The 24271-nt window shown below is 34.0% G+C and overlaps 5 protein-coding genes across 12 annotated transcripts; 3 read left to right on the top strand and 2 right to left on the bottom strand.

The window, feature by feature from the left end:
• Positions 1 to 556: 556 nt before the first annotated feature.
• Yata (N-terminal kinase-like protein yata) lies at positions 557 to 5477 on the bottom strand. Its single transcript, XM_070303202.1, has 13 exons — positions 5417 to 5477; positions 4922 to 5125; positions 4605 to 4751; positions 4392 to 4520; positions 4087 to 4298; positions 3853 to 3943; positions 3292 to 3774; positions 2819 to 3040; positions 2271 to 2523; positions 1836 to 2006; positions 1397 to 1677; positions 791 to 899; positions 557 to 709 (listed from the first exon to the last, which is right to left on the bottom strand). Exons 2-13 carry the CDS (start codon positions 5033 to 5035, stop codon positions 576 to 578), a joined length of 2346 nt encoding a protein of 781 aa, XP_070159303.1. The 5' UTR covers positions 5036 to 5125; positions 5417 to 5477; the 3' UTR covers positions 557 to 575.
• A 966-nt stretch (positions 5478 to 6443) lies between these two features.
• LOC138936856 (optic atrophy 3 protein homolog) lies at positions 6444 to 8168 on the top strand. Its single transcript, XM_070302616.1, has 2 exons — positions 6444 to 7354; positions 7425 to 8168. Exons 1-2 carry the CDS (start codon positions 7213 to 7215, stop codon positions 7937 to 7939), a joined length of 657 nt encoding a protein of 218 aa, XP_070158717.1. The 5' UTR covers positions 6444 to 7212; the 3' UTR covers positions 7940 to 8168.
• A 490-nt stretch (positions 8169 to 8658) lies between these two features.
• LOC138936877 (GPI ethanolamine phosphate transferase 1) lies at positions 8659 to 13104 on the top strand. Of its 2 annotated transcripts, XM_070302656.1 has the most exons (9): positions 8659 to 8735; positions 9148 to 9260; positions 9562 to 9782; positions 9856 to 10081; positions 10163 to 10448; positions 10558 to 10996; positions 11217 to 11553; positions 11724 to 12099; positions 12380 to 13104. In XM_070302656.1, exons 3-9 carry the CDS (start codon positions 9569 to 9571, stop codon positions 12806 to 12808), a joined length of 2307 nt encoding a protein of 768 aa, XP_070158757.1. In that variant the 5' UTR covers positions 8659 to 8735; positions 9148 to 9260; positions 9562 to 9568; the 3' UTR covers positions 12809 to 13104. The 2 variants fall into 2 exon arrangements, with proteins under 2 accessions (XP_070158757.1, XP_070158756.1); XM_070302655.1 differs by lacking the exon at positions 8659 to 8735 and having other exon boundaries at positions 8742 to 9260.
• Positions 11738 to 16128, bottom strand: Sf3b2 (splicing factor 3B subunit 2). 6 transcript variants are annotated; one of them, XM_070302659.1, is made up of 5 exons: positions 15935 to 16128; positions 13712 to 15763; positions 12621 to 13542; positions 12393 to 12553; positions 11738 to 12148 (listed from the first exon to the last, which is right to left on the bottom strand). In XM_070302659.1, the coding sequence occupies exons 2-3, from the start codon at positions 15752 to 15754 to the stop codon at positions 13474 to 13476; spliced, it is 2112 nt and encodes a 703-aa protein (XP_070158760.1). In that variant the 5' UTR covers positions 15755 to 15763; positions 15935 to 16128; the 3' UTR covers positions 11738 to 12148; positions 12393 to 12553; positions 12621 to 13473. The 6 variants fall into 6 exon arrangements, with proteins under 6 accessions (XP_070158760.1, XP_070158761.1, XP_070158759.1 ...); XM_070302660.1 differs by lacking the exon at positions 11738 to 12148 and having other exon boundaries at positions 12380 to 12553; positions 12621 to 12785; positions 12866 to 13542; XM_070302658.1 differs by lacking the exon at positions 11738 to 12148 and having other exon boundaries at positions 12380 to 12553; positions 12621 to 12781; positions 12866 to 13542.
• Positions 16129 to 17006: 878 nt separating this feature from the next.
• Dpcoac (dephosphocoenzyme A carrier) lies at positions 17007 to 23943 on the top strand. Of its 2 annotated transcripts, XM_070302865.1 has the most exons (7): positions 17007 to 17110; positions 17833 to 17948; positions 20254 to 20512; positions 20823 to 21148; positions 21261 to 21526; positions 21839 to 22013; positions 22405 to 23943. In XM_070302865.1, the coding sequence occupies exons 3-7, from the start codon at positions 20354 to 20356 to the stop codon at positions 22544 to 22546; spliced, it is 1068 nt and encodes a 355-aa protein (XP_070158966.1). In that variant the 5' UTR covers positions 17007 to 17110; positions 17833 to 17948; positions 20254 to 20353; the 3' UTR covers positions 22547 to 23943. The 2 variants fall into 2 exon arrangements, with proteins under 2 accessions (XP_070158966.1, XP_070158967.1); XM_070302866.1 differs by lacking the exon at positions 17833 to 17948 and having other exon boundaries at positions 17009 to 17110.
• The last annotated feature ends 328 nt before the right edge of the window (positions 23944 to 24271 follow it).

Below are 24271 nucleotides of genomic sequence, written 5' to 3'. Positions count from 1 at the left end.
ATATATATATATATATATATATATATATATATATATATATATATATATATAAATAGAAATGTAAAAAATAGCATTATATCCTTGATAAGATTTCAAATTTGGAAACTGGAGATACATTTGGTGAAATTAAAATACTGCAATTAATTTCTTCTAAAAAGGAAATCTCATTAATTTACAAAGAATTAAGAAGACTTTTTTTTTTTTTTAGAGAGAGAAAATTTATTATATAATAATGTTTACGTGAATTAAAATATATCAAGTTTTATGCTGTATCTTTTATATTTTAAATTAAGATATTAACACTGAAGTGTCTAAAAAAAAGATGTGTCCTATATACATATATATACATATATACATATAAAATATATTGTCAATTATAGATTGCATAGGTTATGTAAAAAGTGAAAGTAACTGTTAAATAAAATAATTAATTCTTACTTAATATATGTATATTTTTTGGATAAACTTTTTTACATTAGACAAGTTATAAATACAGAAAATACTTTCATTGTATTATTTGTAATATTTAATTTGCTTAATGTACAATAGAATTTATATATATGGCGTGTAATTACTTAAATCTTTTTTGCAGTTGGATTTGCTCGTAATTTTACCGCTCGTTTCGCCTCCATTTGTCTTTGTCTGGCCAATTTACGCTCTTCTCTTTTCCTTTTTGCTTCTTCAAATTTATTATTTCCGCTAGGAACGTCTATGCATTCAAAAAATATTTTTTTTTAATAAATAGATGAAAAGATTTGAATGTATTACTTGAGAAACGAGTCAAATATACTTGGTTGCTCTAAAGGCTGAACATCTTCGAGAGGCTGAAACTCTGTATCATCCCATCCTATTTCAGAAGAATCATTTTTTTTTTGAACACCTTGGATTGTTTCCTCTTCCTATAATATATAAATTTATGCATTACTAATACTCAAGATATATAGCCATCTAAAAGGTCATAGTTATTTTTTTGTGTCTAATCTATATCTATTTATATGTGCATATAGAAAGTCCTGAAATTTGCATAAATATTCCTTTATATTAATTTAAAAAGAATATTAATTTTGTTTTTTAATACAAATTTGATTATATATTGATAAATATTGAAAAATTATCTTTATATTAAAAAATTACATATTTTCAGCTTTAAGACTTATCGTTCATCTTTTATTTCCTTCAACCACTTATAATTTAAATTGATACTTTGAGATATTTTTGTTAAACAGGAAAAGACTTTATAGACGGTTTAAAAATATACTATTTAAAAGCGAAGAATTATAATGCGCGTTACCGTTCACATTAACATATCAGATTGAATGTGAATTCAGTCGTATCAGATGAAGAAGATATTTAAGCAGAATCTTGATTCAATACAGAAAAATGTCAAAACACAAACCGGTTCCTCTTCAAGGTTGGTCCACTGTTCATTAGTCTTAGAGGAATGGCCGGACGGTGATTTACTATTAGCCGGATTTAATGGTACCGATGACGTAGCGGCGGGCTGCTGCTCCATGTCTCCCCAATTATCAGCATCCCAGCAATCCCAATCGCAATCGGAATTCGTATTTTGAGTGTTTTGCGTATCATGCTCGTGATCAGGATCGAGGGAAGTCATGCTTGTCGCGCTGCTCGTTGTGGCAGTTGTGCTGGCGCTGCTTTGAGAGCTACTAGCTTGTTCTAAGATAATCAAATAAAAGAGATGTAATATAAAGAGATATGTTTACATGGAAGAAAGTATATCCCTATTTCTTTAATGAAAATTTAGGGTAGAAATTGCAGAAACACGCGTGCGAATACGACGACGCTAAAGAAGATCAAAGAAGATCAATACGAACCTAAGGAAGCAGGTTTATTTAACAAGATCCTAGATGTATTATGAGCATTCGAGGATTTTGGCGTATCAGATTGACTGCGATAGAATTTCGCTGTGACCGCAGTAACGGCCCATCCAGCCCACGTTGCCGCGGCGTTGCTGAGGCTGGGTGTCGCGGTATTCACATCCGCCTCTAACATATTTCAATAACAATATTAGTTTTTATTTCCTTTTAAAGGATTTGCAAATAATGATTATCAAGCGGCTAGAAATCTATCTCACTACGCGCGATTGGTATTTACTATATGTAAAACTTTTATAAAATGTAAACAATATTATAATGTAAAAGTTTTTACAAAATACTGAATATTTTCCTTGTCGATATTAATATATAATTTTACGAAAATACGCGCCGATATGCTTAAAGATTAAAGAATTAAAATACACATATACTTACCCATCGATTCGCGAAGCCCGGGATCTTCAGAGACAGTTTCGAGCTTCGATAAAAAACCTCGAATAGTTCGGAATGCATTATCTCGTACACCTTTGTCTACATCTGTGGTAAGTGGGCACAAAGCCGGTAGAATACGATTTGCAACTTCCTGAAGCAGGAAGTATTGTTGCGTTGCAGCCAGAGCCAGTATACTTGCAATTCTGGCTGGTGGAAAGGAGTCGCGAGTTCCCCGAATAAATACACCAAGTAATACCTAAAAAATTACATTTATAGATTGGCTTAATAACAATTATATTATTTCAAATGATTGTATGTTTTTATTAAATTATATTATTTTATTAATTATATGTAAATCATATTATAATTATATATTTATATTACATATTTATAAAAATATTGTATATATAAGAAATCTATTCTGATCGATACAAGAATAATGCAAAAATAAAGTAATTTAAAAAAAATGTGTAAAATAGATCTGTAAAAAAAAAAAAAAAAAAAGTTTTGTGAGTTTAAGCAGCTATGAAAGGTTAAAATCGATATTATACCTTCTGCCTTATCTGAGGGTGAAGATGTTGAGCAATTTTTCCAAGGCAAACTGTTGTATTTGTACGAATACTGCCATGTTCATCCTTGGACTGAAGTCTTACAAAGTGTTTTAAAGTTTCGACATTAAGATTATTATAATCTAACTTTGGCGCTAAATGTACGACCGATCTTATCGTTTCTTCTTTGATCGCCGGATTCGTATCGAGAAAGCCATTTGCGACCTGCAAAAAATATATATAAAATTGAAGTATATGATATAATAATATAATTGTTATATATGTAATAATAAAATTATTATTATATTATATTTGACTGCTATTTTTTTATAAAATTGTAGACAAGATTATATAAGCGAACACTTGATTTAGATTTATCAATATCATTATGGATTTTAAATAATGCAGAAGCATTATAGGATATATACAATATAAAAAATTGATAGTTTTATTAATATCCGATGAATCTTTCTTACATGAGGAAAAATAGCTTCGTTAACGGTTGCCGATTGCAGATGATCAATGAATCGATCCAATTGTTGCAGTAATCGTAATCTTGTCGCTCTGTCATTTGACGCGAACAATTTGACGACGCACGGCACTACTCGACGCTGATACTCAGCGTCGGGTAATTGAGAGCCCAATTGTAACAATGGCGGTAGCACTGCACTTCCGGCATCTCCGAATTCGAAGGCCGCAAGTAATTGCGGTAGTATTTTGTATCTGCCAACGCCATCGGGAAATGAATCCAACTGTGTGGCCAATTGCGAGAAAAATCGGATCTTCTCTCCCCTCTCCTTCATCTGAATCTCCTCCAGGAACAATAGAGCGTCAACAAGATCATTTTTAAAGAAGCCGCCGTTACTGCGACAACGCGCTATCACATCCGCAGGATTCGGTCTTCCTTCGGGATTAGCTCCCGTTAACTCTCGATATACTGCCGTTATTTGCTTCGGAATCTTTAAAAAAAAAAAAAAAGAGAGATATTATATCTCGGTAATAAAATATTAAATTTAAAAGATGAGTGAATAACTTACTTGGCCTGTAATTTTAAGCTGTGAGCTCGTATTAAGAATGCCATTGTACGTTTCCCAGATTAAACAGCCAAGTCCCCACATATCAACTGAGCTATTGTTTTTATTTATCAGTTTTATGCTAACATTAAAAATCTAAACGCGTGTATTTGTAAACGTCCATATCATATTATATTGTATCATATATTTATAGATATAGTTACTTAAAATTTTGATAAAATTAATACAATCATTTACCATTTAGTTAATGGTTTTGTATTTTCTTTAGCCTCTGGTGGTTGATATACTTGAAAAGTTGGAGGTAAGAAATTGTATAACGTATCCACAGCCGTCATGTACTCAACACCGCCGAGTTTCCATTCACCGCTTTCTTCGTTAACAAACACTGTCCACAGATTGACATTATTATGCCGTAAATTCCCATCATTATTTAAGAAGTTAAGTGCCCTCTGCCATCAAATTGAAGTAATATGTATTATAGATTTTCAGTGTACGTTGTTTAGAAATTTCCAATATAATATGCGATATTCATTTATACATACTGTAATTTGAAATATACCCCAGGAAAAATATAATTCCTTCTTGGAATCGTTTTCGGAATTGCATTTCTGTGTCAAACGATTATACAATGGCTCCACATGTTCTGTGGCTAAATAAACCATTTTGTCAGTCTAAAGTAACACAAAAATATACATTACATCTCTGTTTACAGAGAATTATAATACTAAACTATTGTAAATCGTTACAACTTATACCTCAAGACTGTCAAGATACGCAAGTATGCTTGGATGCCTAAGTGTCTTGAGCCTCTTTACAGCTGAGCGAACAATGTCCAATTGTTGCTCTCCTCCATTTTTAACATCAAAGACAAAAATTGAAACATCTTCACCTGTTGTGGTGCTCTATACAAGATTTTATAATGACAGAAATAATATTTTCAATATAGATATGTATTATATAAAATTATAAATATTTTGTGCCAAATATAAATTAATTTACTACTATAAATTACAAATTGTATAGTGCTTTTAGGAAGGAGAAGTATCATTTATATTATATCTAATTGAATTACCTTTCTTTTAGCTCTATGCAGTGTCCAGATACTCTTGTTTTCCAAGCCAGGGATAGGTTCTCCGATATCATACGGGAAATCCTTAGCAGGGTCTCTTGAAAAGAAGGACCACATTATGCTAAGCTTAAACTTTTATCTATATATAAAGAGCACATCCAATGTAATGTATTATTAACATTATCGCCAAACAGCGGTGCATTAGATCTGTAAAATAAAAAAATTATTATAATCAAATGATTTAAGAAAAATTACGCAGTTAATAAATGCATTTGGAAAATCAAAAATTTTCTTATATCGTGACGCTTTATTTTTTATTGTTCAACAAATGGCTTCGATTCATATTAAAAATAGAGGTTAAATCACACATTGCAAATCGAACGAAAAGTTTATATTTTTAAATAGTCTCTTATATGAAAAACAAAGCTTATCTCTCTCTCTCTCTCTCTCTCTCTCTTATGTATTAAAAGATCAAGAACATGTAAATAACTGAGTTACAAGTTATTAGAAGCATTCGTTACGTCGAGTTATAACTCTACACGACTTTATCCAAAATAAGTCTTTGAATGAAATAAACGAATAATTTAATAGAGAGGGAAAAGACGATATACGTATTTCGCACGATTTGTCCAGAAATTTCTGCTTTCCTTTTCATTAAAAAAGAAATCTAATTCAATTCATTATTCATTTTATATTTTACATATTTTTATTTGCACATATAAAAGATGCGTTGTATATCTATCCGCATATAAAAATGTCTATATTATTATGATATATATGTTTTTTTATCTTTGTTTTTTTTTTTAATCCAATTATCGCTATACTAACATGCTGGGAAGCGATTAGCTTCAATTTCGAAAGAATTCGCGTAGCGCATGCTTTTTCTTTCTGTAAGAGAAGTTTGTCATCATACACATCTCCGATTCGATTATCCATTACGTTAGATGGCGCGAATATTAATTTCGATTACGAGAGATACATTTGCCGATACAGAAGCCAATATATCAGTGGAAGAATAATCGTACATTTCTTCTTCTTGAAATAAGATACTCTAATATATAGCTATAGGTATATATTATAAATTCTAATTATAAGAAAGAAAATGTGTAGAAAAAAAAGAGAGAAAATTGGAAAAATATAAACTGATCTTCGAAAATAAAAAAATAAACAGATGATGCTTCTTCTTCTTCTTCTTCTTCTTCTATGGCTGCAAATGTACACCATAGACTATATATTTATGGCTGCGGTCGAGAAGACGCTAGAGATGCTTCGAAGAATTGCATTTACCAATCAGAATAAAGAGATCTTTACTCTTTGTGTCCTGATTGGTCAATCGAACGCTTCGAAGCGTCATCTAGCGTCTTCCCGACCGCAGCCATAATCGGAGAAGCGACAATGGCGTTCCGCTCGCTGATTGGCTGATCGCTACAGGGCCCCGTTCCACTTAACACGCTCACGTATCATTTCATCTTTGTTGTTCACGAAAAGTTAAACAAAGACAAAGATAATGCTCGCGAGCGTTGCGGTCGTTAAGTGAAAACGCGTCCTATATCGGCGGTTAGTTTGTGCACGTAGCGAATCCTACATGCAAACTAATCGCAACCGGCGTACCGTAAAAAAGTATATTTGTAATGTTATTTTCTAAAAAAAAAAAAAAAAACATTTAGAATATCTCCGAAACATTTTTAAGACATTTATTTGAATTACACATGGACACAGCTACGGGACCAACATGGCGATCATAGGAAAGGAAGGGGTAACGGGGGTCGCTTCTCTGATTATATAGGATTCTATCACAGATGTATAGAGTATATACATCTGTGTTCAATCTTCAATCAGTGATCAACTTGGATCGTGGATCAACCTAGGAAGATCGGTGTCCATCTGTCCATTGTCATTTGTCATTGATTGCACACCACACACACACAACTCACTATATCTTTACAAAAGGATTTATTATTATTCGCGGAGATCTCTCTCCCTCTCAATGTGACGAGTTCGCAAGAGTGGTTTATCTTTCTAGCTAAGAAACAATGTTTCTTGCAGCACTCGAAGAGAAATAGGGATCTCTGTCATGACATTAATTATAATACAACTGCGCTATATTATATACCGAAATAATTTCCTAAGTAAGGTAATGATTCGGCAATTACGAAATATATGACATAGTAAACTTAACGAACCGAATCTATCGTTTACGAGATATTCTGTGATTTATTTTTACTTTTATTGAAAAACTTTTAAAATATCGAGAAAGCAGATGAGAAGCTGTTGGTCTATTAAAATCGGCAAAAATGCCGATCGGCGTATTTCCAGCCCTTAAATTGGGCGTACTTTTTATCAAACAAATCAGTAAACCCTTAGCCAAATTTCTCGTCACTCAAGCAAAGAGTCATCCAATATTTAGGACTTACTTTATCATACCACCTGCTCAATGTAAGTATTTCTTTATTTCCGTTTATACAAGCTCTTTCTACTATATAGTATAATTGTCAAATGTTTGTAGTTTATCATTGGGCGGAAGTAAAAGCAAAGATGTATATTATGAATCTTGGTAAGCCTACAAAGGTGGCAAAACTGAACGAGACTATGGCTATTGAACTGGGTGCTAATTTAATGGGCGAGTTGATTATTTTCGGTGTAGCCGGTGGATGTGTGATATTGGAGTATAATAGACAAGTCGCAAAAGAGGCGAAGAAGGAGGAGCTCCGTCAGATGCAGATACAGAAGTTTACGGATGATATTCAGGCGTTACATAATACTACTTTGCAACAGGAAGCTCGTATCCATTACCTACAAAGTGCGATCGGTGAATTGGCCAGGCATACAAAGCACAAGTTACCTGAACCTGTATTGCAGCAAATAAATAACAATGACGATAGTTTAGAGGATAATATGAAGAAGAGTTCTAATAAAAATAGTAAAAATATAACAGAAACCGATACAGAAAGCGAAAGTAGATCGTTGATAGAGCGCGCTATAATCTATTATAAAGAATTAAAAACGGATAAAATTAGTTAAACGTTTTATATTTCTCTTTAAAATACATCACTTAGGAAGATAATCTTAGATACAAATATTGTCTGTCGCTGGTGTTAAAGAAGATGCATTCGTAACAAAATGTATATAATAACAATTTTCTTTTGCGCTATATATTGTAATTTATTTTCAAATCACAATTTAATCGCACTAATCCTGTGCGATGATTTTTAATTATATATGTTATGTAAAAATGCATATATTTATATATATATATATATCTACCTATGTATCTAGATAATTTTAAAACAAATGTAGATAAATGTGATAATAAAATTTGCATCTAAATTTTTGTGTTTAAAAAAAATGTAAAATTCTTAATCGTTCTTGTAACTTATGCCTCTTACGTAATTATGTTTCCTTGATTTTATATATGTATGTGCATATATATCTCTTAAAAGTGCTTTTAATTGTATTTGGATTTTACATTCTTCCGATCTGAATTACCGACATCGGGTAATTTAGAATATATTGTATATAATAGAGAGAAGTCAAGAGAAGGGAACCAATCGCGAACGTTCTGCAGTTTTTGTTATGCGGCGTCTACAATAAAAATTTTAAGCCTTAAGAAATTGACCAATCACAGTCAAGTATGAGAAGAATACTCGACTGTGATTGGTCAATTTCTTAAGGCTTAGGGTTTATAATCTCTATTCCGCTGCATATGGGTTTGCTCTGTATACAAATTAACAGATAATATAATAGTAAACTCGCTGATTCTGAATCAGCTTCTCCGTAAATTTTGCACGTAATTATCTAACCGTACGTGAAATGCTAAGTAAGTTTTTTGAGTTGGAACTCTCTTATGATAAAAAAAGAAATAATGAATGAGAAATAAAGCTATGACAGGGCATGTAATTTTTATTTTATGCGCATGTTATTAGAATGCGATAGAAAATGAAGAGAAATTTTGAAATAGCTGTATCCATACAACTTTCATTCGTATTATTTTGTGTCAATTTTAAAAATTTCGACAATTATTAAAAATGTTGGTGAAAAAGTCACTCGATATCGCGAATTGTCAAATCGAGGAAAATATAACAACCGATAGATCGTCTAATCCAGGAAAATATAAGAAGCGATGGATCGAGACAGGCAACGATTATTTGTTCGGTCTATGGGGATTGATTGTGCACTTGATTTTATTATGGGGAGTGCTTGATGCTAATTTTCATTCGCCTATCATTAAGGAATTGCCAGTTGTATCAGCACCGAGTGGATCACCGGCTAAAAGGGTGTTACTTTTCGTTGCGGATGGTTTGAGGTTTCAAACATTCATAGATAAGCCATCACCTTTTCTCAGGTATTTTCTCTAAAACTTTTTCTCATTGTTAAAAAACGGAGCCTAATTCCTTATTTTCTTATTTCGATTTTGTTTAATTAATTAATTTTTTAATATATTAATAATATTATTGAGGGAGAGAAAGAGATGAATTTAATTTTATTTGAATTACTCTTCAGTGTATATACTAAACTAAAAAAAAAATTATCTATTATTATAGTTTATATATATATACAAATTTTAATATATTAATAATAATATAATTTATATTTTGTTATGTTTCAATATTTATACACTTTAGTGAATTAAATCTCTTTTGCAGAGATATAATGAATAATAAAGGAGTTTGGGGAATATCTCATACAAGAGTGCCCACAGAATCAAGACCAGGGCATGTCGCAATCGCAGCTGGATTGTACGAGGATCCGAGTGCTATTTTTAAGGGATGGCAGGAAAATCCAGTGGATTTTGATTCTGTCTTCAATCAAAGCTATGCAACTTGGGCTTGGGGCAGTCCAGATATAATTCCAATGTTTACAAAAGGTATTCTAGAAGGAAGCGGTAGCATTGTTAATTTTTGTTTACTCATACTTATATAAAAATCTTGAAAAGGCAGGTAGCAAACGAAATGTACATGGAAGAAGTTATCCTTCTACATGGCAGGATTTTGATTCAAATTTAAATAATCAGACAATGCGCTTGGACTCGTGGGTTTTTAATGCTTATTTGGAATGGTTACAATCCTCGGTAGCTGAAACATTGAAAAATCAGAATGGGATCATCTTATTTTTTCATTTACTTGGGTGTGATACTCTAGGACATGCTAAAAAACCATATTCCAGGTATTGAAAATTTGTTGCTGATTGCTGTAGTGTTTTAAAGTACAAAATGCATTCATTAATAAAAGAGAAATTTGAATTTAGGGAATATATTGAAAACATGAACTATGTCGATCTGAGAATTAAAGAAGCTGTGAATATAACAGAGAACTTTTTTGGAAAAGGTACCACTGCTTATGTATTCACAGCAGATCATGGAATGACAGATTGGGGATCTCATGGAAGTGGTTTGCCGTCCGAGACTGAAACACCATTAATTGCTTGGGGAGCAGGAGTAAAATTATCTGGCTTTCGTCAAGATATTGAACAAGCGAGTATAGCTCCTCTGATAGCGTCTTTGATAGGAATTCCTGTTCCTGTAAATAATGAAGTAAGTGTTTGCATTTTACATATATATATATATATATATATATATATATATATAGCATATAATTTAATATATGTGTTATTTAAAATATTCACATGAAATATTCTCTTAGGGGGCATTACCATGGCGATACTTTGATACAAATTATGAGGAGTATGCTGGACATTTTTTACTCAGCAATGTAAAACAACTTGCACATCAAGTAACTGGAAATCGTGCGATAAATGGCGAGACTAGTACCGATTGGCGAGAAATGCAATTAAATAACAGAATTCGTAAAATCGAAGAATATTTCGACAAAAGAAGTATAATAGATGGAATTCGAGAGAGTGAAGAAGCAATTAGTTTTGGCAAGGAAGCCTTGTCATATTTCAGGCAATATCAGCGAATACGATTTTTGCTGTATCTGTCGATAATGTGGCTTGGCTGGATAGTTGTGTTATTCTTGAAAATAACTGGAACAAAGCGTCGATGTTTGCGATTCTCTCTACTAATAGTTGTGAATATCGGATTTGCAAGTTTACTGATAATAATGTTAATCGGACACGCAGGTAAGAAATTTATTTTTAAACTGCATTTTTTTAAGTCGATACAAAAGATACGTCATTTTTTGCTATAAGATTTGCTTTAAGTTTTTAACTGAAACTTTTTTTTTTTAAGTCAAGTTTTTTAAGTTTAAGTTTTTTTTTTTTAAAATCAAATCATGATTTTCTATTTATAAAAAATGGATCTTTTATTATGTAATATATTTGATATACTTTGTGTATATAGTATCAGATTGCAACGACTGGAGATTAACATGCTACACATCCTTTGCCATAATATCTGTATGGTTTGCCATTGCTAAAATAATTACGTCGACGCCTGTATTCGCAAAAAGAAACAAAAGGAAACTTTTCATAGATATTGGAGGCACATTGTTGTTATTAATAATGCTATTTGTTGGACTGACATATAGATTTGCTCTCAGTATAGGAATACTCTTTCTCATATTGATACGAATAGCAAAGTCAGAAAATGTACCGGCATTTATGATTTGGACGTCGATAGCATTATGTGCATTTCCTTTATTGCCAGTTGTGGAACCATATCCACGCGTCTATATAGTGTATGTTTATATTGAAAACAATTACATCATTAAAAGTTATTTAACGATATTTTAATAAAAAAAGAAATATTAGATCGCTAAAAATTTTGCTCGGTTTTTTTTTCTCTTTCACTAGTAATATTATATTTTCAATAATGATTTTTTTTTATTGACTTAAGTCCTTCTTTCAGGATAATTGGCATTTTGGTAGCAATGTCGATAATGATTATCAATGAGACATCACAGAGTCGGAGAATAATGGAAATTTTACGTTTAATCGTTACAAGCCTCGTGTACACAGAATTTCTCGATGGTAGATACTGGATATCGTGGATTATTTTACTGACTACACCATTGTGCATTTGGTACTATCCAACAGAAACTAAGAGGAGAATGTTGGGCGTAATGCTTGGATTTTTCTGTCCTCTTACATTATTGTCTGCGTCTTATGAGCCGCTCTTCTTCATTATACTTACAATCAATTTACTTTGTTGGTTACAAGTCACTTCAAGAAGCTCAGGAAATACACAAAAGATTACAAAAGACTTGATCAAAGCAGCATTTTTTGTATCCTTTTAAAAAGATTTTTTTGTTTGTTAAGAATTTCCATGAAGACCTGGCGATAGTTATATCAGATATTTTTAATTAATTAGAGAAATGAGAAAAATATAGATTATTAAATTAATATTGTAACTAAAAGGAGTCTTGTATATTATTTAGACTCTTTCTAAGAAAACAAACTAAAATTTACCCGTTATCTTTATCATTTTTTAACAATATTCTTTTAATTCATATGAGGCACATCTATTATCATTTATACATATCTATCCTTAACATCTTATTATAGATGTTGTACATACTAATGTGTTTCTTCGGCACAGGTAATATGGCGAGCATCAGTTCGTTTGATCCATCTTGGACGCGTCACTTTGTTACTGTTTTTTCTCCATTTTTAATGACATCTTTAATACTTTTCAAACTTAGCATTCCCTTGATACTAGTCGGATGCGCAAGCTATTCACTAGAATCAGAATACAAGAAGCCTGTTTCTTTAGCTATTCTTTTTTTAGGCGATTGCATATCGCTACCTTTAATGCACTGTGTCACGCCGTACGGCAGTTGGCTCGACATCGGTAGCGCTATCAGTAAGTTCATTATCGCTCTTTCTCTTCCTTGTCTTTTTGTACTGTTGCGATGTCTTTCATATCCACTTATGGAATTGGATTTAAAACGATTGCGGATCGATTCACTACCTCAAAAGAGGCACATAGTATAATTTTTTTTTTCATATATATATAAAATTATAACAAGAGACATATAATTACATTATTACCTTTTGTTGGACCAAAGTTTGAGTGGGTTGTTCTAATCGTGCATTTTGAACATCTACTTGTTTATAGACGATTGTTTTGAGAATATATATTATAGATTGCGATATAAAATTCAATACAAGAAACTTCGAAGTATACGACAGTGCATTACATTAATGAATCGTGCGTGAATTAACTATCTATATTTGGTGCCATGTATGGTTGCCACTACAATGAAATGTATACATAATTAAAAAATTGAACAAATACATCTATGTGTGTTGTATCTGATAAAAAAATTGCGTTTTCTACACGATATTCATGTAGTCGTTCCTATTTGTTTTACATAAAAAGATATGATTATATTTATTTTGAAAAATATTCAGCTCCTAATATATTATCATTAATCCATCACTGTCGTCAATGTGTATGTCGTAAATATACACGGCTGATTCGATTTATTATCGTCCAACCATATAGCTTGGCAAATATGAAATTGTAATCGCTATTAAACAGCGTTTCGTGATCTCGTTAAAGTGGTGCGATACATTAAATCGAATCTTATGCTATTTCAAACAATTTCATATCTATATAATATAATACATAATCACGCGGGAAAATAATACAATATTTAAAATTTAAACTCTTTATATTTCTTGGATGTTTTCGTGTCCTGGATTTGCTGACGTTTGCGTTTGCTCTGAAACACAAAGACAAAGGTAATACATTTCAAAATTGACATAAAAAAAAAAAAAAAAAAAAAAAAAAACAATTAATTTGATTTAAAGAACAATATTTATATAATTATACGCATGTAATATAAATATTTATATGTGATATATACACAATGTAACTGATAGTACACATACCTTTTGCCGTTGTACATGATCTTGCAGCATATCCGATAGATCTTCTCTCCTAAGATGAGCTTGTCTCGATCTCATTGTCTCCTCGTATCTGGACGCCATCGCTTCGGAGTCAAGGTCCAGCTCGCTGGGATCAAGCGTCAACTCCACCGCCCCGTCCTTCTCCGCGCGAGCATCGCTTGCGCTACCGCTGATTCCGCCACGACGCGCAGCGATCACGGACGGTGGCGCCTGGCCACCGGCCGCACCCGTCATATCGTACACGTGCGTGCTGCCCATCATACTGGCACCCAAACCCTCCGCACGGCGTTCCTGCAATACCGTGTACAATGCGGGCGTATCGCCGCCTTCCATCTCGCTCTCGATCTTTTTCTTCCGCAACTCTATGGTCTCCGGGGTCTCGAGACCCGCCGGGATCGACGTGATGCCGCTTGGCGTGATCAAGCCTTCGGCGCCGGGCGTGACCAATCCGCTAGCGTCGTCATCTCCGTCCTTTCCTTCGCCCTCGCCACCCTCGCCGCCCTCTTCGACGTCCTCATCCTCATCCTCATCGCCCGACGACTCTGATTCCGGTTCGCCCCACATTCCTCGATCTATCTCTTCATCCATCGCATCCGCGCCGGATGTGCGAGACACGCCAAACACGTCTCCGTAGAGCGGCCTACCGGTTTCATCCACCGGCGGTTTTCCCCATCCACCCGCGTGATAACCGAAGGCGCAACCCTCTGGAATGGGCGCGTTTAAACCGGGTATCTTGAGGTTCGGATAACTCGGTGGTGGGCCGTAACGTTGCATAGCTATAAGCCACGGCGGTGGTACCTTTTGGCAATTCGGTCCGACTGGCATGCCCAGCGCTGTGCGCAATTCATCCGACAACTCTCCCGGTTTCTTCTCCTTCAAACGCGTTTCAAACTCTTTACCCTCGTAATAGAGATCGCCGTGAATCGTCATGCGCGGCTTTGTTTGCCACTTGAAGAAGGCGTCGTGCAACTTCTGATAATCGATGTCGATCTTACCCAATTTGGGTCTCGCTCGCTCCCGCATCTTTGCTTTCAGCGTACGCGTATCGTCGCGCTCTTGCAGACTCGCTCTCATTTCCGTGATACCGGTGCGTTTTATGAAATCTGGTAGATCGAAGGGCGGTTTCTCTATACCACGTTTGCCTTGAAGATACTTGCGCTTGAAGCACCAATGTCTCGGTACCGGGACCGTATTTCGGTGCGCCTTCAATTGCACAAGCAGTTTTGGATCACGCGCGGTAACATCGTGCATCTCCACAACATCTGGACGACCTACCAGTTGCTTCAATTCCGCTACACTTAGCCGTGTGAGCCTTTTGAGTTTTCTCTTAGATAGTCGCGGGGCACCGTTCTCACCAGTGCCCTGCTGTTGCTGTTGCTGATTCGCATCGTCGTCGAAATCGTCCAACAGTGGCACCTTACTCGGTACACCGGTGCCGGTGGTTTGTATATTTGTCACTGGCGGATACTGCCCGATAAGTTCACCCTTGTCAGCCGCATCGTTCGGACTCGGTTCCGGCTCGACCAGTTTAAATGCTTCAAAGACCCTAGCAAATTGACGGTACATTGGTTCTAAATCATTTACGCTTGGTATTTCCTGTATATACTCAATTTCTGGCAAATCCTCTTTATTCTTAGCATCCTCTACATTGTCCTTCTTCTGTTCGGCATCCTTCTTTTCTGCATTGCGTCTCTTCCTCTTTGACTTCTTCTTCTTTTTCGTCTTACTCGATTTAGATTCTATTTTTTCTGATTTTTGTTCTAGTTCCATTATGGTATCCTCTATCTGAGTAGCATCCTCGCCGTCGTCTTTTGGTGATTTACTGACAGAAATAACGTCGTCAGGATCACCGCCCACTTCTTTGGCTCTCTCAGTTTTAAATGCCAAGGCTTGCTCCAAAGCAGCCGGAAGCTTAACAGAACCGCTGTCCCCTTCTCCAATTCCATTGTCAACATTCTGATTTTGTAATTCTGACGGAGGGGTCACTTTCAAGCTCAGGAGACTCGGAAGAATTTTAGCGTCCATGCTCAATGGCTGTAACAAAAAAAAAACTTGTGATATAACTTTAATTATATTTATAACTTTTTACAGATTTGAATGCTTTATTTATTTCGTTTCTAACGAGATCACGTAAGTAAGTTTTAGCGTAAACTTAAAATCAACGTGCACAAATTGAGTGAAACATTGTATGTTTAAATCTGATACCTTCTTTTTAAGTAATATTTAATTCGACGCACATAAATATACGCATACGTGTGAATTCGCGTACGCAGTTTTTAATGTTCGTTGTTTTTCGCTACAATCTTAATTTCATCTCTGTCTCATTCCCCAGCGAGATTGATTCCTACCTTTTTTCTTTTTTTTTTTGTGTGTAAAAGATGTACACACAAATCGAAGAGTATATGATTAGAAGATTGGCATTTTCGCCCATAGATCGAAAATAACAAGATACATGAGAATAGAAAATTATTAGCTAGGATTGACTTATCGGACATACGCGATTGGCGAATAAAGAATTCCTAGAATCTCTAGAATTTTTGCGACAACAGCCAATCCGATATGGGCTACTTTTACTATCGTCGCGCATGCGCTCGCACGCGTTGACACTGAATCGTGGGAGTTTCGAACCCACAGTCAGTGTTGCTCTTGGGAGACGCTTTTTTCGCGCATGCGCATTAAATGTGATCTTTAGGTATGTGTCACGTTTATAAGAAAAAGGGTGCTATGGAACCTCTATTGAGATAATGTTAAAAATAAAGGAATTAAATGATCCGCAATATAAAAAGCAATATTATGTTCCGAAAAAAATGCTGCTAATTTTATTTCCGCGCGTTTAACTTTATCACTATGCAGACCATTGTTATTATTATGATCGGGGCTTTGAAGATTTACTTGTTCTATATGTTTGGCCCTTTGCGAATGCCGTATTAAATTTGTTTCGCTACATCTGATGGTAGTATTGCATAAATTGCAAAAAGCTTTATTTTCAGTTGGATGGGGAGCCAACCATCCTTTAAAATTATCTTCATCTAGCCACGCATTAACAAAACGTCTTTCTTTCTTAATGGCTCCTTTTTTGTTTTTATCCTCCATACTAATAAAAAAATAATATCTATTTATTATTATTTACCTAGCCTATGCTTAACCTCCTTTGGAACCCGCCAAAACTTTCGCGCCTAATTGACCTTTTGCGCACACTACATACTAACTATATACGCCGTCGCTGGATTTCTCTACCGCTGCGCTGCGCATGCGCGAAAAAAGCGTCCCCGAGAACAACACTGCCCACAGTTTGCAGACTGTCGCGGACGTGGTAGGGTTTGGGAATGCAACGTGATTTGTTTCGAGACAACGTTATCATTCAGGATTACAGACAACAAGGTTGGTTTGCTTACCATATTATTGGTTATTGAATTCTCGTTAAATGATATCGATTGACGAGGAAAAAAAACGCTAATAATATCCGATCTTTTTTTTTTCGTATATATATATATATACGTATATTGTCGTTCTACGCGCGTCGACGCACTTTACTCGGAGATTTCTCGTCGTTCCTCAAATCAACGTGAACAAGAGCTATAAATAAAGAAGCAAAAAATTCTTATCAATCATCCGACCTGAGAATGTCACGATTGACCTTTAAGGCGATCTCTCGCAATCACTCGACATCTTGATTATGACGTTTCTTAAACAACAAAAGTCCAAAGGGCGTCCGAAATGGAAAAAGTTTCTTAGACAATTTTGCAATGTCATTCGATCACTCGTGTTTCTTCTCCAATTACTAAGCGATTCCCTGTCGCTTTTTAACTGGACGTAAATTAATTTTTTTTTCAAGCAATGTAACGTAGATTCGAGAAAACGAGAATCGAGTTAGATTTAAATAAATTATTGTATTGTTAGAGTGACGTGATATTGACCTTTATAATACTTTCGACGAAGTTATTTTTAGAATTTCGATTGGTCCAATTATTTTTTCTCAATGAAATATAAATTGCTCGATTAAATTTATCGATGATTATTCCGTCATATTAATAAAGAGAATATTAAAATAATTAAACTAAACTTCTCGTATCATTGATCAAATGTAAACTTTGAATTTGCAGCGTCAATTAAATTTGAAGGCTATACGAATGAAGAATCTGTGTACGATGTCCAGTATGACAGCGTGATCGACACGCATTTACGCACCCGTAACTTGTTTGTCACGTGCTCCAACAACGTAATTATATAATTATATAATGCGCTTCTTTCTCATCAATCGTGCATGTTTTCTCGCCTTGTTCGCAGATTCTTATATAGATCGATAACATTACATAAGATCGACGATGTTATTTTCGGGGGGGGGGGGGGGGGTGGAAGAGGGGGAGGGGGCATCATGTTTTATAATATTTTATAATGGATTGAGATCGCTCTGAGAATTGAATACAATTTTCATAGACTCGCGAAGATATCTTCGACTGAAGATATATATTTGGATTCGAGATAAATCTTCTTTTGGATTACAAGAGAGCAGGATGTTGATATCATATTAGGTGTACAACTTTGCTTCCGCCGTTTTCCTATAGATGGCTTTAGCGGTAAGTAGCGGTCGAAATAAATAAATCATAGACGTCATGCGATAAACTTGGGCATCTGTCAACATAACCCCATAGAAACATTAGTCGATTTGTGTCCGCGTCATAAAGTTATTCTCGATTGAAAATGTCAGTTTACGAGCCAAATTCTCGTCATTTGCGGGAGGTTTTAATTTTCTACTTCAATATGAAGAAATCTGCGGCCGAGGCTCATCGAATGCTCTCAAATACTTATGGTGAAGCCGCTATTAGCGAAAGAACGTGTCGCGAGTGGTTTCAACGCTTCAAGAACGGTGATTTTCACGTCGAAGCGCGGCATAGCGGTGGAAGAGAGAAGATTTTCGAAGATACAGAATTGGAGGCATATTACTTAATGAAGACTCGAGTCAAAGTGAAAAAGAATTGGCACGATCATTGGGAGTGGACAATACTTTGAATCATAAATGTATAACCAGTTTTTTACAATAAAGCCTCGAATTTCGGAAAAAAAAACGGCGGAAGCAAAGTTGTACACCTAATAAATTTCTAAAGATACTCCAATGAGTTGATCCACTTATAAAGCAAATTTATCCGTCAAGTGTTACGCGGCGTAAATTTGAAATTATATAGTTTGCCCTTTCGAATAACTCGAAAAAAATGTCATTTTTTTTTCGAACAATTCGTACTCTATCAAATGTAGTTCTTTCTCCGAAAAACAATACATATACCGAGTTATGAGATAATCTGTTATAATAGCGATACGTTCCTCTTTAAAGATTAGTACACAATAATGTGTTCTGACAGTCATATTTGTCGCGTAAACAATCATTTATGAGTGTATTTATATCTTTTCATACGTACAATTATCGTACCACATGACGAGCGATAAGAACGCGCGCAAGGAGAAAGGAATATAAAGCTTGGAATGATTAAAGAAGTTAGGCAAACTTGTCCGAAAGTCGGAAGAAGATTTTTCAAGAATGAGGAAAAATATTATTGCAATCGTTTATATATTGATATCTATTTTCAGAAAAATGTTACAAGCAAGATATTATAGATTTCTTGGCTATTATTTCACATTTGGCGTAACAGCCCCTTTTAGAAAATAAATAAATAAATAAATAAAAACTTTTGTATTTATCAATATTTATCTTTTTTTTTTCTGGTCTCAGAAAAATAAAAAATAATCTTGACATCTTTATATCTTTGATTACTGCATCTGACTATGTACAATATGTAAGAGAAAACGCTCGTATATAATTTTTATCATTTAGACTTTTAGATTCAACAGCCAATATAATAATGATACGAGAAAAATAATATCAAAAAAATCCTAAAATCGAACAAGTCTCTTATTGTTTTGTTTTGGAAATATTTTCAGATGAGAGTATATCGTATATGGATTTAAAGTAATTGGCACTTATATTATCGTCACTTAGACTTTATAGCTTCTAGATCGCAAATCTGTTACAGTTACATGTATTTTGAGCTCATTGACGTCAGCATTATCTATCCAGTATCAGTAAACGATAACACCAAATACTCTGCATTTGTTTCTTATTCCAACTCATCTTTTTTTTTTTTTTTTATGTAATGCAACTCATTGTCAGTCATTTTGTTTTTATGTAAATTCTATTCCTTATCAAACGATATATACTTTATATCTCACTAATCTCACACAATAATAAGTTATTGCATTTAGTATCATAGATACCATGACATACAATAGAACATAGATAGATGATGTTACAAGCTTACAAATAAAAATTATTAGTTTTGGATTGATTATTGGTAAGGAAATATAAAAGAGATAAGAAGAAAAGCGTCAAAAATCGTGAAAGAAAGTTAGAATATCTACATTCTTTAATTTTTAATTCTTTCTAGGATATTAAACCGACATATAAAAATTTGAAAATATTTCGTTATCTTTGCTATTTAAGAGCCTCCATAAAATAAGCGATACGTTTGCAGTGCTTATTTTGTCCTGGTTCACGTACGTCAACGATACGAAAAGTGAGACGACGATCTATATGAGAGATCATCGGTAACGGAGTAACAAAGTGCACCGGAGATGAGTGGCCATGCGACCCGTCCTGGCGATCCCGGTGGTCAAGCGGTTCTCGAACACTGCATTCAAGTAGCTGTGCTGCCGATCGCTGGAAAACACGTCTCGTCAACATCGTCTGCCACATCGGTTCCACCAATGGAGAGGCAAGATATGGACATCACGGTAAGAAAACGCATTGGAAACGAGCTGTATTTGTTATAACACAGGATGTTGACTTTCTGAAAAAACATGGGGAAAACCTGGAATTGAATATTCTTATTTAATCATATGTATATCGTTATATATGCAAATTATATAATATTATATCAGATTCATAAATAACGCGAGCATTTGTCACTCGCTTGCCATAGAAAGACTTTAAAATTATTTGCATGCATGGTAAAATAATATCCTAGAATTATAATCATTATACAATATATACATATTTATGGGGTAATCTTTACATATTAACAAAAACATTTTTATATTACAGAACAAGCAGAAAAAATGCAGCGAAAAAGAGATTTCGAATACTCAAAGAGTCTGGACGAGCTTAGTATCTGGCGCGGTAGCAGGCGCTCTGGCGAAGACGACGATAGCGCCGTTAGACCGCACGAAGATCAATTTTCAGATCTCGAAGCAGCCCTATTCGGCCAGAGCGGCGATAGGTTTCTTGAGCAAAGCGTTGCGTACCGAAGGTCTCCTCAGCTTATGGCGTGGAAATAGCGCTACCATGGTTAGGATCGTGCCATATTCTGCGGTGCAGTTTACGGCACACGAACAGTGGAAGAGAATCCTGAGGGTGAACGGCGCGGAGAGGTATCGAATAGAAAATCTATGCATAATAGATATATTCATCAAACAAACCACATAAATCAAGAAAAGATATTTGGCGAAGATTTTATCTCTCTGTATCGTGAATCATTTACAGGAAAAAGCCATGGGCGAGTTTTTTGGCTGGTGCCCTTGCAGGCGTCACATCGCAGACCATGACTTATCCGTTGGACCTGATGCGGGCGAGAATGGCGGTGACTCTGAAGGCCGAATATAAGACTCTACGGCAGGCATTCTCGCGAATCTACAAAGAGGAAGGAATTCTCGCGTATTATCGTGGCTTCACCGCTACGCTTCTCGGCGCAATCCCGTATGCCGGGTGCAGCTTCTTCACATACGACATGTTGAGATACTTACTGACCGGTGAGTCGATTTGTTCATACAGATAAATTCTGTTGACGCCCGCTGGCGGCGGCGGTGCTTGTACTCATCACATATATACACACACGCATACATACATGCGAAAAGAAAAAGAGTCGTGGGTTATACGAATGAGAGTGGCTATTGTATATGATCGTAAAGCAGGGTACCGATGGGGCACGTCGGGGGCACCCTGTTTCCCCTGATATTGGGACGGTACTTATTTTAATAGCGACGCGAGACAAGCCCGACCGGCGGCGTATTTCGAAGTGCTGCGTGCTTCATGTTCGATGATGGCTACGTGTCGATGAACAGTGTACACGGTGACTATTCCGGGATTCTCGACCTCACTCATTTGCGGTGGCATCGCTGGCATGGTCGGTCAGACAAGCAGCTACCCACTGGACATTGTGCGGCGGAGAATGCAGACATCGGCGATCAAGGGTCAGCATTATCATACGATTACATCGACTATCACGAAGATTTACACGTAAGTATAGCATCAGAGATACTGTAATAATAAAATAGTAATTATATTTTGTTATTTCATGTAATTGAATGAATTATCAATAGAAACAAGATATAATAGAAAAGTATACAGGATGAGCCATCTAAAACAAAACATTTAAATAGCTCTTTTAAAAATTTTTAAAAAGACGAAAGAATATTTAATTATATAATGATTTTCTTTTCGTAATATAATACACATAATACATTTATGTATCTATATGAAATGCAATATATTCTGCTATATGCATTTATGTATTGATATGAGATGCAATATATTTTGCTATCTTCTATAATAAATACAATTGCATAATATATGCAGAATTATATTGTTTATTTATGCATTTTGTCTGGAAAAATTTTGCATTTTGTAGGGAGGAAGGAATAATGGCTTTTTACAAAGGCTTGAGCATGAATTGGGTTAAAGGTCCCATTGCAGTTGGAATCAGCTTCGCTACGCATGATACAATACGGGACACGCTAAGAAAAGTCATTTGTGAAGATAGCGATACATAGAACAAATAGATAATAGAATAAATATCGGAAAGCTGCCGTTATAATGTTACGGAATAATAATTGTTAATTATAATTTAGTAATTATAATTATAAATATATAATTATAATTTTAAATTTTTAGGTAATTATTGTAATCGTATATAAATATAAAAACACACACATATGTTATAATTATTAATTGTATATAATTAACAATTAATAATTGTATAATTTTATCATTTAACATAGATTATATATATTTTAATGACAAATAAGTATAAATCTGAAATTAATTTGATGAAAAGAAAAGGAAAACTTATGCACAAAAATGTCGTTGAGAGTAAGAACGAAGATATATTGTAATAGATGCATTATAATGATAGGACAATTAATTACTTTGTTATTTTATGGCATTCCGCCAAAAGCAGCAGGGAAAAGATCATTAGTACAAATTGTTAAATATTATGTATATATATTGTTATTCCGAATGTTATATAGAAATCATTGAATAGAAAAATGTAATAAATATACATGTGCATATAATACACGAAATTATAATATATGCACTGCGTGTTGATTTGGCTATTATATGAAAATATGTTTTTTGACTTGCCTTAATCATCTTGTGAAGTTTAAAAAAAAAAATGAAATATAAATTAGTATACTTTTTGCATTCTAAATTATCGTGTAATCGTGAATATAGCACCCTTTACTTTCGATGTCAAAATACTCAATTTTCAAGAAACTTTAAGATAACAATCGTGCAAGATATCGAAATACATTGTACAGCTATAAATTGCTACACTCCGATTATGATTTAATTATAATATTTGCAACATAATTTGTTTTTGGTTCATTTCAACGTAGTAATGAGTAATAAATGTTTCTTCAATAAACGGCTGCATTTGCTATAGTGTGACAATAAAGCTTAGAATTTGATGAAATATTATAAAAAAAGTTTAGCATGATATTACGTTGCTATATTACAATTAATTATTGAACAACAATAGTTTGTTACGATTCAACGTTAAAGACTGAAAGATTGTACATGCTTTATTTGCATCCAAGTATCTTACATAATTGAGTATTTTTAAATACTTTGTACATATTTCTAAGAGAGGAGAGTGCTGTACTATTTTAGAAAGTTGAAAGTTGAAGTATGAAATTGCTGCAATAAAAAGTAAAAAAGGTAAATAACTGCATTTTTTTTCGATCGAAAAAATATTTACGATCAATGGGCGAAAAGTTTTCTCTTTTTATACCGAAACAAATTTATTAACAAATTGCTATCTCTTTGATAATGCGTATTTCGTTTTCTAGGGATCGATTCTTGAGTGAAAGTTAATTTATAAAAAATATCAATTATTTATCCTTAAAATGTGGTAGGTTGTTTGCAATTATTGTATTGGTCAATAAAAGCTATTTAGTAAATATTTTTATCTTTATGATCTTATTAAAAATACAAAAACTTTTATTCTTTTTTATTATATATAGTAGAAAGTATAATTTATATTGTATCAAATATTTAATATATCTATATAAACGTATATATGTTTTTATTAGTTATATATATATATATATATATGTATGGTATGTGTATGTAATTATGTATATACATATAAATTAAAGATAAATTAAAGAGATCATTGTTTACTGTATTTAAGAGTATTTAGAGTATTGAAGTATTTAAGATAAATACTTCAGTATTTTTGTAACGGAAAAGGTAAAGAAAGATATAAAATATTG

The sequence above is a fragment of the Polyergus mexicanus genome, unplaced genomic scaffold, assembly GCF_030449975.1.
Source record: "Polyergus mexicanus isolate NDT 795.1 unplaced genomic scaffold, iyPolMexi1.0 SCAF_10, whole genome shotgun sequence".
NCBI classification, from domain to species: Eukaryota; Metazoa; Arthropoda; class Insecta; order Hymenoptera; family Formicidae; genus Polyergus; species Polyergus mexicanus.
The sequence above is the reverse complement of the archived record's forward strand: the minus strand, read 5'-3'. Positions and strand labels throughout refer to the sequence as shown.